The 16,200-nt window shown below is 40.5% G+C and overlaps 1 protein-coding gene and 1 long non-coding RNA gene across 5 annotated transcripts in view; one reads left to right on the top strand and one right to left on the bottom strand.

The window, feature by feature from the left end:
• Positions 1-16,200, bottom strand: part of fars2 (phenylalanyl-tRNA synthetase 2, mitochondrial) — a 73,784-nt gene that overhangs the window by 26,012 nt on the left and 31,572 nt on the right. For 2 of the 4 annotated variants that reach the window (XM_076291080.1, XM_076291079.1), the window contains exons 2-4: positions 14,618-15,262; positions 14,359-14,521; positions 14,109-14,240 (exon numbers count right to left, since the gene is read on the bottom strand). In XM_076291080.1, coding sequence (XP_076147195.1) covers positions 14,109-14,240; positions 14,359-14,521; positions 14,618-15,244 — 922 coding nt within the window. In that variant the 5' untranslated portion in view covers positions 15,245-15,262. The remainder of the gene's footprint in view (positions 1-14,108; positions 14,241-14,358; positions 14,522-14,617; positions 15,263-16,200) is intronic. The other 2 variants (XM_076291082.1, XM_076291083.1) reach the window with 2 other exon arrangements.
• On the top strand, positions 2,473-3,961 carry LOC143131787 (uncharacterized). Its single transcript, XR_012988214.1, has 3 exons — positions 2,473-2,544; positions 3,224-3,289; positions 3,688-3,961. It is a non-coding gene; the product is annotated as an uncharacterized LOC143131787 (long non-coding RNA).

Consider the following 16,200-nt stretch of genomic DNA (forward strand, 5'->3'; position numbering starts at 1 on the left):
CAAGAAAACTGCATGTGTCTTTCTTTCCTCCGATTGGAATTAATGAAATTACTGCGCAAAGTGGAAAGGGGGAAAAGTGTGAGATTTCGCAACATTTGTTTATGTTGTAACAATATGAAATGAATACAGTAAATATCAGAACAAGCGAATTAGCCAAAAGATGAACGATAATGCGCCTACTGTAGCCTATATATAGTAGGCTAAAGCTTGCGAGATGGAAAGAGGAAAATAACGTTTAAATGTCCATTTAAATTATAGCCTAATCTAATACACTGTTTTGCGTTTTTAATCGGAAATTAGAAGGAATGTGAGGAGACTGCTATTAACTTTAAATAATATAGGCCTATCTACAATTGAAACTACTGATAGGCTATCTGCAGCCTACACAAATGCCTTACATAGGCCTTATGTCCTGGCCTATGGATGTCTGCTTAGTTGTTTTTTTACGATTTAAAAGGATACTTTTTAGATTTTAACGGGCCAAGTTGCCGCTACTGTTTAAAAATCTAGCGGAAACACTGTTTTGCGAGTGAGATATTCACGCTCTGGCGTCCCCTCTGCAACGTATTCGCCCCCCAGTGCGGCCCTGTTTACCGGCAATGCTACAGTGGAATTAAGCTGCCACTTTGTGGCGAAAAGTTGTTATACATTTCATGCAGCTGCATGAATCACGGAAAGCATGAATAAAGTGGCCTCTTAAAAATGGGACCCACTGTAGCCTATAAGGGTAAATCGCACTGATTTGAAGTTATCTACAATAACTACCAGTGAGCAGCTGCCTGCAGCATAAAGGCACTGGCGCATCGCTTCACTCTGACACTACTATGTAACTGTCCCTATGCTTTCATGCGCCACTGCTACACTCCATGTTGTATCTTCACAGGCTAATGGCCAGCATAGCCTAGGCTAGTCCTACTATTTTAATCCATCTTCTTGGAAAACTATGACACGCTGCTATTTAGACCTATGAGGCAGACACAGACACATTTCTACACCCATTCGTTGTGGTGGAAAATCTCACAAGTAAACACATACTGTGAGTGGGTTTATAATGACCTGAATGAGGAAACATTTTATTAGCACAAAACAACTACATGTCAGTTAATAGCAAAAGCACAACAATGTTGTGGTACCTGCATCATCAATCAGCGACAATCATACAATCACAATTACCAGGATACGACTGGCTGTGATGTATGTATGACTGACATATCCATCTGACTAGGTGGCCGTATCGCTCGACCAAAGCGTCTTCTGTCATCCTGGACCTCAGGGAGAGAAAGTTCAGGTAGCGGTGGTGCTCGTGTGACAGAAAGAAGACGACCCCGGCATGGGCGTTGTGCAACTACCAGTGGATGTCCATGTCCATGTGAGCGCGTTTAAGACGGTCACTGACACCTGGTCTGACCACTGATGTCAAGAACAAAGAACTTGTCACCTGGCTCCAGCACCCCGGAAGGGCCCATCGTATGGGGATCGTAAGGGGCCCCAGTGGGCATCATGGCGGACAAAAACATACGCCGCCTCTCACAAACCTGGTAAAACATGCTGTGAGGTGGGAACTGGCGCAAATACCTGGGCACTCTCTAGGTTAGTGTGCCGTGTTGACTGGCTCACCATGGGCACCTGCCCAGGAACGCCTGAGTTATGTCAGCAGCTGAAGTGGTCTGCGGTCAACCATCGTGAGATGGTTGCCACTCTTCTTGAATCCAACAATCGAACCTTCAACAATCACATCAAGGTAATAACCAAATCAGCTTTTAACCACCTTAAAAACATTGCCAAACTTGCCAAAGAGGTCTTGTGACACAACATGCTTTCTCCTAGGCTGATCAAATGTAGCACAACAGCTGTCATACCATGTATTTAAAAAAGATATATAGGGGTTCCATTGTCATGTGCTAGTAGCCCCATTTTATTCACATAATTGTGGATGATGTAAGATCAGTCTGGTTTTGCCATCATGCACATCTTTTTAAAAGTCTCATTCACTGAGAAACCGTTTAATACTTGTTACTTTCAAAATACTATAGCTCACTCCAAGTTGCATATGCATGCTGCACGTGAAAATGATCTTCTACCCCCATTGCCCGCATTAGCCAATGAATGAAAATACACGGAAAAACAAGCGAATCAGAAAGAGCCCTTCCCATTGACGCCGAAGGGAAACTGATTATTCATGGCCTCGCCCACCTTGGCTTGTGACCGCCTACAGGAAGACTGGAAGATTTTGCGGCTAGGGGATTGTCTCTCTGCAGCTAGTAGGAGCGAACAGCAAGTTGCTAACATGGCGGAAAAAAATTGTGACTGTGTTATGTGGCAATAACACATCAATGTTGCATGTCTTGCCTTAGAAACAAGAGTTGAGGAAGAAATGGTCCGGATTTATCGTTGGAACACCACCACCGAAGTAGTGCAACATTAGTTCTGTGTTCCAATCATTTTGACCACACTCACTGCCTACAGTTAGAAAGTGGTTTTGCATCGATATTCTGAAAACCTGGTTCTGTACCGTCATGACGATCGACCACCAGCTCACAGGCTGTAAGTACAAACTTTTCCACCTAACGTCTGTTACAAAATAGCATGTTCATATTCTTTACGTTAGCATGCATGAAAAGGGTACAAGCTAGGCTTAGGCTAGCCTATATTACAGGAAGCTACACCAGGCACGTAACTGAAGTGTTCTGTTCGCGACGTGTAAAATCAGAGAATGTCTAATAGGAAGGGCTCTGGTAAAATCCATAAGAGGAATGGTCTATTTTCCCGAACGTAGCCTACAGGCCACTAACACGCCAGGTGTACCTACTTCCATTGATTAGGCCTATTGGAAGCTAATTGTTGCAGTACATAACGCGAACAGAAAGCTTCAGTTACGTGCCTGGTGTAGCTACACTCATAAGAAACTGACCACACTACCCAGAGATTTAGCTTGTTGAACCTATAATCTTCTAACCTAAATGTTAAACCACAAATAATAATATTAGCAACAATATCTTATGCTCAACTAAGTACGGGTATTGTTCTAGTCTAAACAGGGAAAATCAAAAACACAATATTTTTTGATTTTCTATTAGGCTAAGTTGCTATCACTAGAGCTCAGGTATTTACACTTCAGTCTAATTTATGTCTTCTTGCCATTATTACATTGATCTTTGTAGGCCTACAATGATGTTTTGTTTGATTACTTGCTGTTTACTTAGTGTTTTTGTATGTCTTCCAGAGCACATCCTCATGTCAGGCTACACAGCTTTCTAGCCTACATTAGGTCATCACGTTAGAAGCAAAGGTTTGTGATCTAACTTTTATTGTTGTGCTAGTTCATTTCTAGTCTTTTTCTAGTAGGCTAATACAGGTTCTTATGTGCTCGTCAATGTTTGGGAAAGTCAATTCATGGGTCTCTTCAGGTCACTTTCCACAGGTGTATAAAATCAAGCTCTTCGATTATGAATGCAGACTGCATGGTGCTTGATTAATACACCTGTGTAAATGGACCTGATGAAACCCATGAATTGCATAACAGATAGAATTGATATTACCGAATGTCTTCTTGTGGGTGTGCTACTAGTACATCGCTAAAATATTTTTGTTTCCATTGTGCCAGTACAGTTTTGTGTGAGATAGTGAATGTCCTGTGTACTATTAGTATCTTGTAACTTGACAGTAATACACATTTATTTACTTTAGGTACCCAAACAGAATACTTCATGAAAAGTATGAGTATTGATACAAGCACTTCGGATACACCATGGGCATGGGGGCCTGCTACCTCTACTGCCATCAAGCCTGTTCATCCAAGGCCAGCTAGAAGACCTCGGGTTGATCAAGAGGAGGAGGATAAAAGCAACATCTCCACAATAACACCTGATGGCTCCACCTATGGCCCAGCGCAATCAAAGAGCAATGTAATAGAATCATCACAGCCAACGAATGTGTTTTGTGTGTTGTCCCTTCGGATCCCCAGGACAATACAAGCCGAAACAACAACTCAGACCTTTTTCCCTAAATAATCCCAGCACCATCTTACAAAGGATCTGTAGGCCAGATGTCTGCATCGTCTGGCAAAAAGAGGACATTGTTAATTCTGTGCATAGTTTGGATGTTCTTGTTTTGTGTTTGCATTATTTTAATAGACTGCAATATTACTATTTGTCAGTGTTTTACGGACCACCTAGCAAAAAAAACAGTAGACCTACTTCAACAGTATATTACACAATAGGCCTTCTCACTGAACCACCTTGCTTATTGTCTTTGCACCTTGCTTATGGTGTCAGAGGATTCATACGATTTAAACTGGCATAGGTTACATCAGTGTTGCAGAACTGTTTGGATTTACATACAAGTTGGTTCAATATTGCAAACAACTCATCTATTATATTTTACCACATCTACTTGTGGAACACTTCAGATAGCTTGCGGACCACACTTTGAGTACCACTGCTGTATGTAAATATAATAAAGTTATTTATTGAAAATTGACTATACTTACCTGATATACTAGACCTGTTTTGTATATTTGTTTTAGGAGTTTCATCAGTTTTTGTCCCTTTTAAGCTAAAGGTTTATCTTACCTTTCATATCTTCTGTCTCACAGAGGGCCATAGTCGTCATAGTCGAATGTTTAGTGCATTTTGAAGGGAGTACATTATGCTAAGGCAGACTGGTTCTAATCCTGGGTACAGGGTCATACAGACAACAGGGGTACTGGTGTTGCCCATTTTTCTAACCACATGAGCAATCCCCTTACGAAAAAGTACTATAGGAATCTCATAGTATTTGGAACAAAATATTATAGTAATCTTATAGGAATAATTATTATAGGAATAATTGGGACATACTGTAAAAGTACTACTAATAACTATAATATCCTGTAGTTTTTCTATAGTAGTCTTATAGTACCTATAGTATGTCCAAATACTATAGTATTCCTATAAGATTACTGTAATATTTAGTCCCAAAATACTGTATGATTCCTATAGTAGGCTACTTTTTCTGTCATACGTGACAGAAAACAACTTGAGTAGGCTAACCTCTGCCAGATGTCAGGCTATCAAAGCCATAGTTCTCATTACCGGAGAAGTCTTGCAGCACACATTATCTGCTTCTGTAGGTATTCTGGTACAATTCCAGCAAAATATAGCTAGGTAGGTGTGTTTGCATTTAGATCTATATATATATATTGGGCTATGACCAGGTGGTCTTTCAATGATAGTATCATGTAATTCAAACCATAACAATCTATTCCGATAGCATTAGCAGGCTAGGTCAGTGGCTGAACTGCATTTAGGGTGCTTACCTGTGTTGTGAAGTAAAATATCTACTAGGAAGATTGCAAAGACTTTTGACTGTGTAAAGAAATAGGTCTTTATTTTAAAACGTTTCCAACTGTTTATTACTTCAAAGCAAGATGACGTTCATTGTCACAAACGTTTACCTCTTTTAGGAGACATTTTAAGCTGACAGGCAATTGTTACCATTCTATTAAACCAACGTTCACCGACAAACGATCAGGAAGCGGTTCTTCTTCCTACTTGGATACTAGGATCAAACACTTGAAGTTGCATCTCCGAAGACATTTTGTGCAACAGTTTTGACTCGAGTTTTAGCCAGGTTTTAGCACTGTAAAGTTGAATATGGAGCATAGCACAGGCAGAATCGGATGAGGACGCACTGGAGGAAGCGTCACAGTACTGTTAGCCAATTAGAGGTGAATTCATTAGCATGTCATTAATATTCATGACTAGAGGCGAAATCCAGTCGTTCCTCCCCGCCCACCTTCCCCACCAAACTAGAACAGCATGAAACAGACGCAGGACAGCATTTTTTTCACCAAAACCGGCTCACAGGGCATTCATCAATACTACAGACCACTGCAAAATTAATGAAAAAACGATGAGATGAGACCTTTAATTGTCATGGATAAGTTAGTGTAGTGTTAGTGTGAGGTAGTGTTTTTTAATTGTGCTTTTAGAATGACCTAGTCTTAACATGTATAAAAGCAGTTTTACCATGACAATAAGGGTGCTTAAGGCACCAAGAAAACACATACACGACTGCACACAGATACAAGTTGAGTATAGATGCCAATGTAGTACTATTCTTCTGGGATTTGCAAAATTGGAGTAGAAATGACAGATAAAGCTTTTAGCTTTGTAATGTTACACCCATGCACCCGTTGCATTTTAAACTAATCAACTGCCTACACACACACACACACACACACAATAACACATCCTAAACAATGACTCTGAATAATACTCTACAATAAGTATTCCAGTGAAGGTCTTCTTGAGATTTGCACAAATTCTTATGTGTTATACAGTATATGATGGATTTTCAAGTCAAGTGAGAATGGACTCTCAATCTATGGTTCTGTACTGAGCCACAGTGATAAATAACTTATGCAGTTGGGATAAATAATGCAGCTTCATTAGTGACAAACAACATTATTTTGTTGTGTTCCCATAGATCAATAAAAACAAAGGAGTGCAAAACATCTGTGGGACTAATTGGTTTGTAAAGCTTTGGCAGCTTCAGGAAACATGGAAAATAAGGAACAGGATCATAGAGTTGTGCTTTATGGTGATATGTAGTAAATCATTATTATTTAGGACTAATACACAAAGTCAGGAACCATGGCTCTAAGAATTTCCAACAATTGCTTAGACTTTTGGGGCTTGCATGTGAATACATGTGTATAAATAAATGGACCAACTTCAATTACATTACAATGATGACAAATACCACAGTTTGTGTGATAAAATGCCTCCAGAGTACTTGGCCTGGTGTTCGATTTTGTTATTTGAAATCAGGTTCAGTCATAACTCAACAAAGTAATCAGGCTTTATGCAAAAAAAATGCAGGTCTTTATAAATTAATTTACAAAGAGGGCTGGGTGTATTCAGGGATTCCAGTCAGAGGAGAGGAAAGTTTGGGGGAAATATAGCTGGAGGGTCAACTGCTAACAATAGGAGTCGTAGTTAAGTTTAAGCGTAACATATTAATGTGGTGAAAATCCACAAGGCAAAATATTAGACTGTCAAATGGTATCATGTTGGCTTAAGAGTACAATAAAACCAAATATTCAGACAATTTTCTCCTCTCAATGACTCCCTTCTTCTGTAAAGTCAATGTTCAAGCAAACTGGCTGAAATGGAACACTGCACAAACAAATATTTGTCCTGGCCATTCAACCCCCAGAGACAGGGAGGTAAAGGGAATAAATAAATGTGAGTAGTGCATAACAGAGAAATCTTTGTCTGTGACCGTGTGTTTATACAGAGATGCGAGTGGTTCTGAGCATAAATGAGCATGTGTGGCTGGGTGTAAGGACCAGCTGTCTAATACCCTTGTCCCTCTAGTGATTACTTCCACTGGGACCACTGTGAATTAATTCAGGAACAGGGGAGACTGAAAGTAGGAGCCTATGCATGAGGAGGGGAGGGTACCAATCTCATTTCAAGATCTTTGGGTTTGGGGTTGTTTGATGGGTAGAGGTGTCTGATGACAAAATGTGCCAGGTCAAGACCTCAGCTGGTGGTAATTCATGTAGTCAGTGTACTCCCTCTTGCTTCCCTACTGATACTGTCAATTTCTCCCAAAACCATAACTTATTTTGCTACTTAGCTTTGGAAACTCACATTATGATACTTGACCAACACATCTGAGGAAATCCAGAAGTGGTAAATAAGAATAACTGTATCTGACTTTGCATGCATAGTGATCACAATTTGGCATGCGATTCATTCAACACATGTATAGGGTGGGGTAAATGGGGAAGTGTTGCTGATAGGGGGTTGGAGAATAAGATTAAGATTGAAAATGCCACCTGAACCACAATAGGACCTCAGCTGTTGTGTTAAACCCCCAACCTAATCCAAACTCCCTTCCACCAGCACCACCCGCCTTTTTTGGCCCCTAGAGGCCTAAGGCTAGGGGCTGGAGGACCGTTAATTGTCACCAAACATGACTTTAATCACATTGGCGGGGCCCAGTCCATGCTTTTGGGCGTGACCAAAAACGCCCCTCTCCCACCCCCTCTGGCTCTAGTGGCGTGTGCCATCATTAACACTGGGTCCCATATGTTGCCTGGGGCTCTGGGGAGGGCCCACTGCAACAGCATCACTTAGACTCACTCACACACACACACACACACACACCATAGACACCAGAAGAAAATCGATATGTGTGGGGATTACACACTAGGTCCTCTAATGAATAACTGAGTGGACCAGCAGTACTAATGGAGCTGCCCTCCTACCCCTCCCCTCCCATCAGCTCCCCCATCCACAATTAAAAAAAAAAAAAACATGCCACACTTCTGTCACGCTTCACATATGGCAGTCACACTCTGGGGTGGGGGTTGGGGGATAAATAACCTATCAACTTCCCTTGGTCTTTCTCAAGATCCCCACTCTATTTCTCTACATAACTGAACCTCAGTTTGTTTAACAATTCCTTTCCACCATCTCTTGATCTCCCTGCTCCCTTCTGTTTCAGTCACTGGCATTACTACAGCAGTAACTGGCATCAGAGGTGCTTGTCTTCCATCTGGACGGTCCCTGTTTCACATTTAATTTGGTTGCACTGCCAGCCCTTTATTGTCTTGCTTTCTGAAAGGAGTGGTGAATGTGTGTGTGTGTGGGGGGGGGGGGGGTGTCTGAATGAGCTGTTGCCTTGGTAACAGAGCCACACTGATCTGCCGCAGTGAAGAAAGGGAGTGGAGGAGAGAAATAAGGAAAGTGAAAATAAGAATGAGATGGGGCAATGTGTGTACTATGAATGTGTGTGCATGTGAGTATGTATTATATGAGTGTGTAGGATACGAAAAATAGGCCGTTGACAAACACAATACTGACTAGAACAAGCAATAGAATGCATATCCACCCTCAGATAGGTGCAAGCTTAGACAAGTGGCAAAGCAAAACTCATTCATACGCCACATCGGCACTGCTACATATAAGGCCAAGGGCCATTTTTTTTATTATATAAGAATTTAATAATGAACATTCCCTCTCTTGCACAATCTCTCTATGTAAAATGGACAACATTCTGGTAAATTCTCTATTTTCACACGATGCATAGAAAACTACCAATAAGCTCAGTTGATGTCTAAATGATGTCTAATATCCAAATTAAGATACATGGAGAGTATAGCCTATAATGACCAGATTTTCAGGGAGAATAATCACATTTGTGTGTAAATGGATACTAGAGCTATTCTAAATAAAGAAATAGGAGATGTAAACAAAGAAAAAGAGAGGGGAGGGAGAAAGCAAGAGAGATGTTCTTCAATAAGGTTAATGGCAAAATGGCAACTACAGAGCATCCTAAAATACTTCTACAAAAAAAGATCATAATCTAACAATCCAGCTACACCTTACACATAGCATGTGTGTTTAGCTATATAGTTTAACCAGTTGCATTCTTAATGGATTTCACACAAGAAACGCACCTAATGTAACACAATAAATCACATGCACAGATGTGCTACAGTTTTCATAGTTCCTTTAATCTCAGATTTTCTTTCAATGATCATAGTGACCTACTGCATCAAGTTGCAAACAATAATTTCTCCCTTTGTTAAACATTAAAAAAAATGAATGTCATTTTGTTACAATATTTAGTGAAAACATAATATTTACATAACACAACACAATTTTATAGTAGATGTTACAGACTACACTACAACTCATTTCAGATGGACTATTTAGATAGACACAGCTACAATGCACATTCAGAAAACTAATTCCAAATTTTAGTTCAAGGTTTTTGTGGTGAATTATGGACAGCACTACATAACTGCATCAACACTAAGTAGGCCTTTAATAAAGGTTGATGGCAGATTGCTATGAACCTACAGGCTATCCAATATGTCTGCTCATTTGTTTTGGATACATGCCACAGTGTGGGGTCAAATCACAGTACATCACAGTGAAATCTAAGCAAAAAATGGTCTGTCTGGCACAACAGCAACATCTACTGGTAGAAGTAAGAAAAAGCTTCCTGAAACAACAGCAACATCTGCTGACATGCTTGTAACTGGCATTTGTGGGTAGGACTCCCAGAGCAATAAATCCCTGCAGATATACTGTACCTATTACAAACTACCACTGTCCAAGTCTGATGTGTCCATTTGGCGAAGAAGTAATATAACAAATTAAATCCATTGAAATCAAATGTTGTTTGTTTTAAAATATTAAATCACTTGAAAGACATGAAATTTGGGAAGAGGTAGGCTAGTGTCATTTTCTGATTTAAATTACAATGAACAAGTGTCATCCATGACGTAAACACAATTTCTTTTCATGCTGTATCTATTCACATAATAGATGAAGAAATCGAATGTGTCAATGCGCTCTCCAAAGTTCTGTTTTCTTCACGTGCATAGAATGTAGCTTGAATTTTATTCTCTGTCTGTATGTTGCTTTGGATAAAAGTGTCTGCTAAATTAATGTAAATGTAATGCAGAAAGAGATAACACGTCTTGGTTAAAGTTCATGAGCTCCCATTGACCAATCTTATTACTTACTGCTGCTCCTGCTTCAGGTATCAGGTTTTCCCCTGTGTTCCCTATATAGGATATCCCATTTTGCTAGTATATAGTAATATACAAAGGAATATCTTCAAAGTGATTTCTGCATTTCTGATCGTCAAAATAGGGCCCAATATCTCTTTGAACGTCTTCAAACTATTTGATCTCACTAGTCTACTCTCTCCTGTTGACAGAGTGAGTGCTTAATTTGGGAAATATTAGGTGCAGGAGCAGTGGATGAATATGAGCAACACAGTGCACGCCAGAACGTATTGGGACTTCTGATGGGCTACATGAATCAAATTATTTCAAAGCATGACCTACCCACAGATTACTTATAGTAAATGGTATTTCAATGCATTGCCAACTCAATGCACTAACAGTTCAAGCATCAACGTCTGTCAAAATGTTAAAGCACTGTCACAGCATTGTTGGCTGTGTTAAAAAGGGGAATGATCTGGAGTACAGAGGGGTCATCACCAGATTTGTTGAATGGTGTGGAAAAAAACATCTTCAGATGAACACCAGTAAGACAAAGGAGATGGTGATTGACTTCAGCCGTAAGGCACCACCAATTGCACCAGTGAACATCCAGGGAGTGGACATTGAGGTGGTATCAGTCTACAGATACCTGGGTGTTCACCTTAACAATAAACTGGACTGGTCACATAACATAGATAGGGCTGGGACGGTAACCGCATTAAGTATAAGTATAATATACTCTTTTGATCCCGTGAGGGAAATTTGGTCTCTGCATTTATCCCAAACCGTGAATTAGTGAAACACTCTCAGCGCACAGTGAACACACAGTGAGGTGAAGCATACACTAATCCCGGCGCAGTGAGCTGCCTGCAACAACAGCGGCGCTTGGGGAGCAGTGAGGGGTTAGGTGCCTTGCTCAAGGGTGAAATGGGAAATGGGCTCTGGGCTCTGACCACAAAGCTGTCAGATAGGCTACTCTCCGACATTCATTCGTTTTCTCAAGAATAGCCTATAGTTTAGAACTGCTGCCACAGTGAAATGTCAAATGCTAACTTTGAAAATTGTTTTCATAGTTAAGCTACCTTGCAACACTCAAATCGCAGTTGCAGTATTTAGCTCAGCATGGTATTGGTGACGTTTCATCGGTCACTGAACAGCAATGTTTTAATCAGAACGAACTGTCTTCTCAATTTTTTAGAACACCAGTGTAACCTTACTCCATCAGTGAAAAATGTTCACAATGTCATGATATTAATTTCTATACAAACCAAAACAGCGGATTCCTAAAGAAACGCAAGCATCGATCCCATTAGGGTATCTTATACTGTATTTGTACCAAAAACAGGGTATCTGCACATTTTCTAAGTGCAAATTTAAAGACCTTTTTAAGACATCTAAATGGAAAAATTAAGACTATACCACGGCAAAAAAAGATACATACTACAACTTAAAAACTGTTTTATGCAATCGTTTTTTTCTACTACTTTTAACACCCACCCCATTTTGGATGTCTAAAGAAATTATCACATATATTTTGGCGAAAAAAAATAATTGTGTGTGAATTACCTTCACAGCTATAAACACCCAACTTTAGGGTCTGGGCTGCTTGCTTTTGAAACTGGCTGCACATATCTGGTTGTGCTACTGGCTGAGACTGACTGTTCTTCACCTGTAGCCTATCTGTAGTAGCCTAGGCTACTTGCCAAACATGTGTACTGGACTGGATTCCCTTCAATATTTCTTTTTTCAAAGGTAGACTAAGCTATTTAAATATTTTAATAGGCCTACTTTATATAATTTACTATGTGCATCTATTGTCCCATATGCAGCACATCAAATCAAAGTTAATCCACTACTTTACATCTTGCACACCAGTTGTATTTAAACCAACCAAAGCTTGACTGAAACATTGTAAAACCATTGACCTGTTTTAAAAAAATGTATGGGAAAAGTGAAACCACCCCATTAATTAAGACAGGTCCTCCTTGCATGTTCATGCTGAAAAAACAGCTGGTTTCATCTCAAGCACACACGTATTATGAACACACTTACAGATGCGTTTTTTTTATGTAGCCAGTCGCCGACATACAGGTAGGCTATTATAACTTAGTCTTAGACAGATATTTACTTAGGCTAGGCCAGCAACACAGATGCAAACAGATCAACTTAACGTGTATTTCCTCCTGATAGCGAAAACTTTTGTTTTCTTTTTCTGTCGGTCCTTGGTTCCTTCATAAATTGCGCAGAAAATTTTCAGATGAGTGACAGAAGCCGCGCATAATTTGACCAGCAGTCTTTATGTCTGTGAAACGATGCTGCGTCCGAACAAAGATTCTAGAAGCCCAGCACAACTCCAAAAAGGAGGACAAATGAGTGTCCAGCTTGAGGCTGTGCCGGACAGGGCTTTTAAAATCCGTAGCCTATGTCCGGCCTAAATCCGAACGTATGGCCACCCTATCGCTAACTGGCTTACTAACTCTTTCTCCCTCCCACTCTACCGCTCGCGTAGGCTACCTGCATAGGCCTATCCCAGGTCTCGGCTACACCACGAAAACGTCAGGCATATTTTTACATATTCTTACTGTTTTCACACATTCATTGACACGCGTGAAAAACATCTTCACTTTGCAAACACTACACTTCCTCCAGTAGCCTTATAGTCACTTAGTCATATAGTACAATTGCGTTAATACACGAAACCGGGTGGAGACATTTCACTCTCTCTCGCACTTGCTGGTGGTCCCATGGCCTACACAAATTTAATATCTCCTTCTTGAAAATTCAAGACATTCCAGACAATATAAGACTTTTTTAGGCCTTGTAAAGTCTTAAGACTTTTTAAGGATCCGCGGGAACCCTGCAAAAATGACATTGTACAGTGATTCGAAGAGCAGTAAACAGTGTTGTAAGGCTGCGTATACAAAACCGCTTCTTTACAGATCAGCTGGCTAATGCTGCTTTTGCCAGCTGCCCGTTACGCCTGGTCAAACCTGTTGTATTTTCGCTGTTAATATTTTTTTGTATTATTTTATTCAGATGAGAAAGATACGTTTAGATTTTCATGTGAACAGTTTAGGAAATGGCTTTTTTCTACTGTCCCAGAGTTGTCCCAGACATCTTTCTATTGTGTCCCGGAAACATTTTTTATGGTCCCCGGGATGTTGACACATTGTTAATTTTGAGCCCTGGTACATCTATGCCCCTATGGCATGATTGCAATCACTGTGATTTTTTTAGTTTTCACTGTGTGACATAGCATCATAGACACAAGACGGATCTTCCTATTTCTTTTCATCTTCCTATTAATTGTTTGTTAATAATGTGTGTGTTTGCGAGGGGGTGGGGGGGGGGTGGGGTGTACCTGTGTGTGTCTGGGAAGAGGGTATGGGGGGTGTATATGGGGGGTAATGGATTAAATTGTTTAGAACAGCAGAACAAATGTTACATTTTCTTTCTTGTAAAACTATCTAAAGTCTAGATTCTACACTCACCACTTGATTTACCACATTCCCATTTTCCCTGTGAGATTCCGTTCTCAAATTCAGGGCCTATGTGTGTATGATGTCTATGAGACTCTTATATGACGGTGTACCTGAATGGACTAAATCCTGTTCCATCACTCCACACCCAAGCACCTCCAACCATCTGTCCTGGAAACGAACCTCCATTTCAAAGGAGGGATGAGTGAATGGGAAGTAGCATTCCACCCAGCGTATTTCCAACTCTAAGGAAAGGGGAGGAAAAACAGAAACAGAATGGACCAGTGAAGAAGTATAATACAGATATCAAGTGAATGATGAGCAGAGCACTATAAAAGCACAATATTTGGATCAAATTCTCACCTTCCCCAAATAGATGTCTGATCAGATGTGTTAATGTCTGTTTGAGGTTAAACTCCACCAATTTCACTGCCTCCAGGGTATGAGTCTTCTGTTTTTGAGGGGTACGTCGACCTCTTTTTTCAAACAGATTCAGTTCCTCGCCATTTGTCACCTTTGCAAATAGCTGTTATGTGAAAAAAGGAGATAGAGATTGACAGATTTACAGACATGCATAGAGAAAACACACAATTTGAATTAAAGTTGTTTACAGCCCCCTTACTTCATGATTGGAGAAGAGTCGTACCCCCTCCATCTGATGGAACACTGGGTAGTGGCTAGCATCTATCTCATCTCTCCGATAAACATCCCCAACGGCCAGAAAAGCATCCAGCCCTGAACGAACCAGCTCTGTCTGATGAGCAGAGGTATGTGCACGCAGCATGGTGTTATGGTTCAGATAGTAATTGTCCCCTTTCTTGCGACTCGGATGGTCCTTTGGAATGAGCAGGCTGTCAAAATTCTGCTCCACAGTTACTACAGGATTGAGGTTGTCAAATACGGAGAAGAGTGGGTTGCCCCACCGGCCAGTGTAGGCACTGTAGAAATGTGATTTAATGCGCTCCTTAATAAGCCAGAGTGGGTGATGTGGACTATTATGGAGGTTACGGCCTACTTTGGACAAAATTTTGGGCGTAATGTTAGTGTATTCATCACAGCAATATGTCTGACCTAACACCTCCAATGAGTTCTGCTTGACTATGGACTGAGCTGTGAGACCATCACTGCTCAGACATCGGAGATTGCGGGTTACTGTTTGTTTCTTTGCTCTGAAGCAGTTATAGAGGCAGTGTTTGTACACAGAATCAGGCAGGAGAGACTGAAGGTAGGGTCTATGATACATCCTCATTGTAGATGGATCATTGAGCTTTGAGGGAAGAGAAAAAACAGATAATGCATTAACCTTTCATTTGACACCATTTTTGGTATTTTCTCATTTTAAGGAAATAAAGATTCAGTCCATAAATCTGGAGTGTTTATTGACATCTGAGCTTAATAGCCAATCAAATGACATCTCTCCCTTCCATGTACCAGATGCAACATGGTGATTGGCTGGAATTTGTAATGACTTGTAATGACTGTCTCCCATTTACAAAGCCAGGATAGATGGATTGGATTGTTTTTAGCATGCACACAGCAGACAATAGACAATCAACGGACTGATTCACTGAGGAATTCACTCAATTTGAGAAAAAGTTTGAATCACAGAAAGCATCTTTGGGCTCTATTGTGCAACCGGTGCAAACTGGCGTAAAGCACAACGCAAAGCTTGTTCTTATCTTACACCCCAGTCAGTGGCGGATTTTGCGCCATGCGCTCCACTTTTATTAAACCTTGCGCCCAGGGGTGTGGCAGAAGGTGTGGTCTGACGCATGATCCAAAAATCGCTATCTTACACCCTCTAAAAATCATTACACCACCAAGAGAAACCTGGTCAGAAATCCGTGGCGAGTTGTTTACAGTGAATCTAAATAGTAGGCTAAATGCCCTCCGCTGGCTGCTGAAAATTGCAGTTTAACAAGAAACAGCAATTCTAATCCGAGGTACCTGTCTAGTTTTATTCCATAAATATATTGTTTTTTATAGACGTTAGTGGCATGCGCTATCAAGAGCTTTCATGTGCTACGCATGTTTGTCAACATCGCAAAAACTACAATTTTCAGACAACTTGGTGGAAAGGTGTAGCACAGGCTAAGTAGTCCATGAGCCACAGGGGGTTGTCACTACCACCTGGGGGGGCAAATTCTCACTAAATTTTTCTGAAAGCTACATATCTCTGGAGTATAAAATGGTATGATAGCAAGT

This window comes from Alosa pseudoharengus, unplaced genomic scaffold (genome assembly GCF_046254945.1).
Source record: "Alosa pseudoharengus isolate Yale_2024_CS ecotype anadromous, Long Island Sound unplaced genomic scaffold, YU_APseudo_1.1 YU_APseudo_1.1_scf_18, whole genome shotgun sequence".
Taxonomy (NCBI): Eukaryota; Metazoa; Chordata; class Actinopteri; order Clupeiformes; family Clupeidae; genus Alosa; species Alosa pseudoharengus.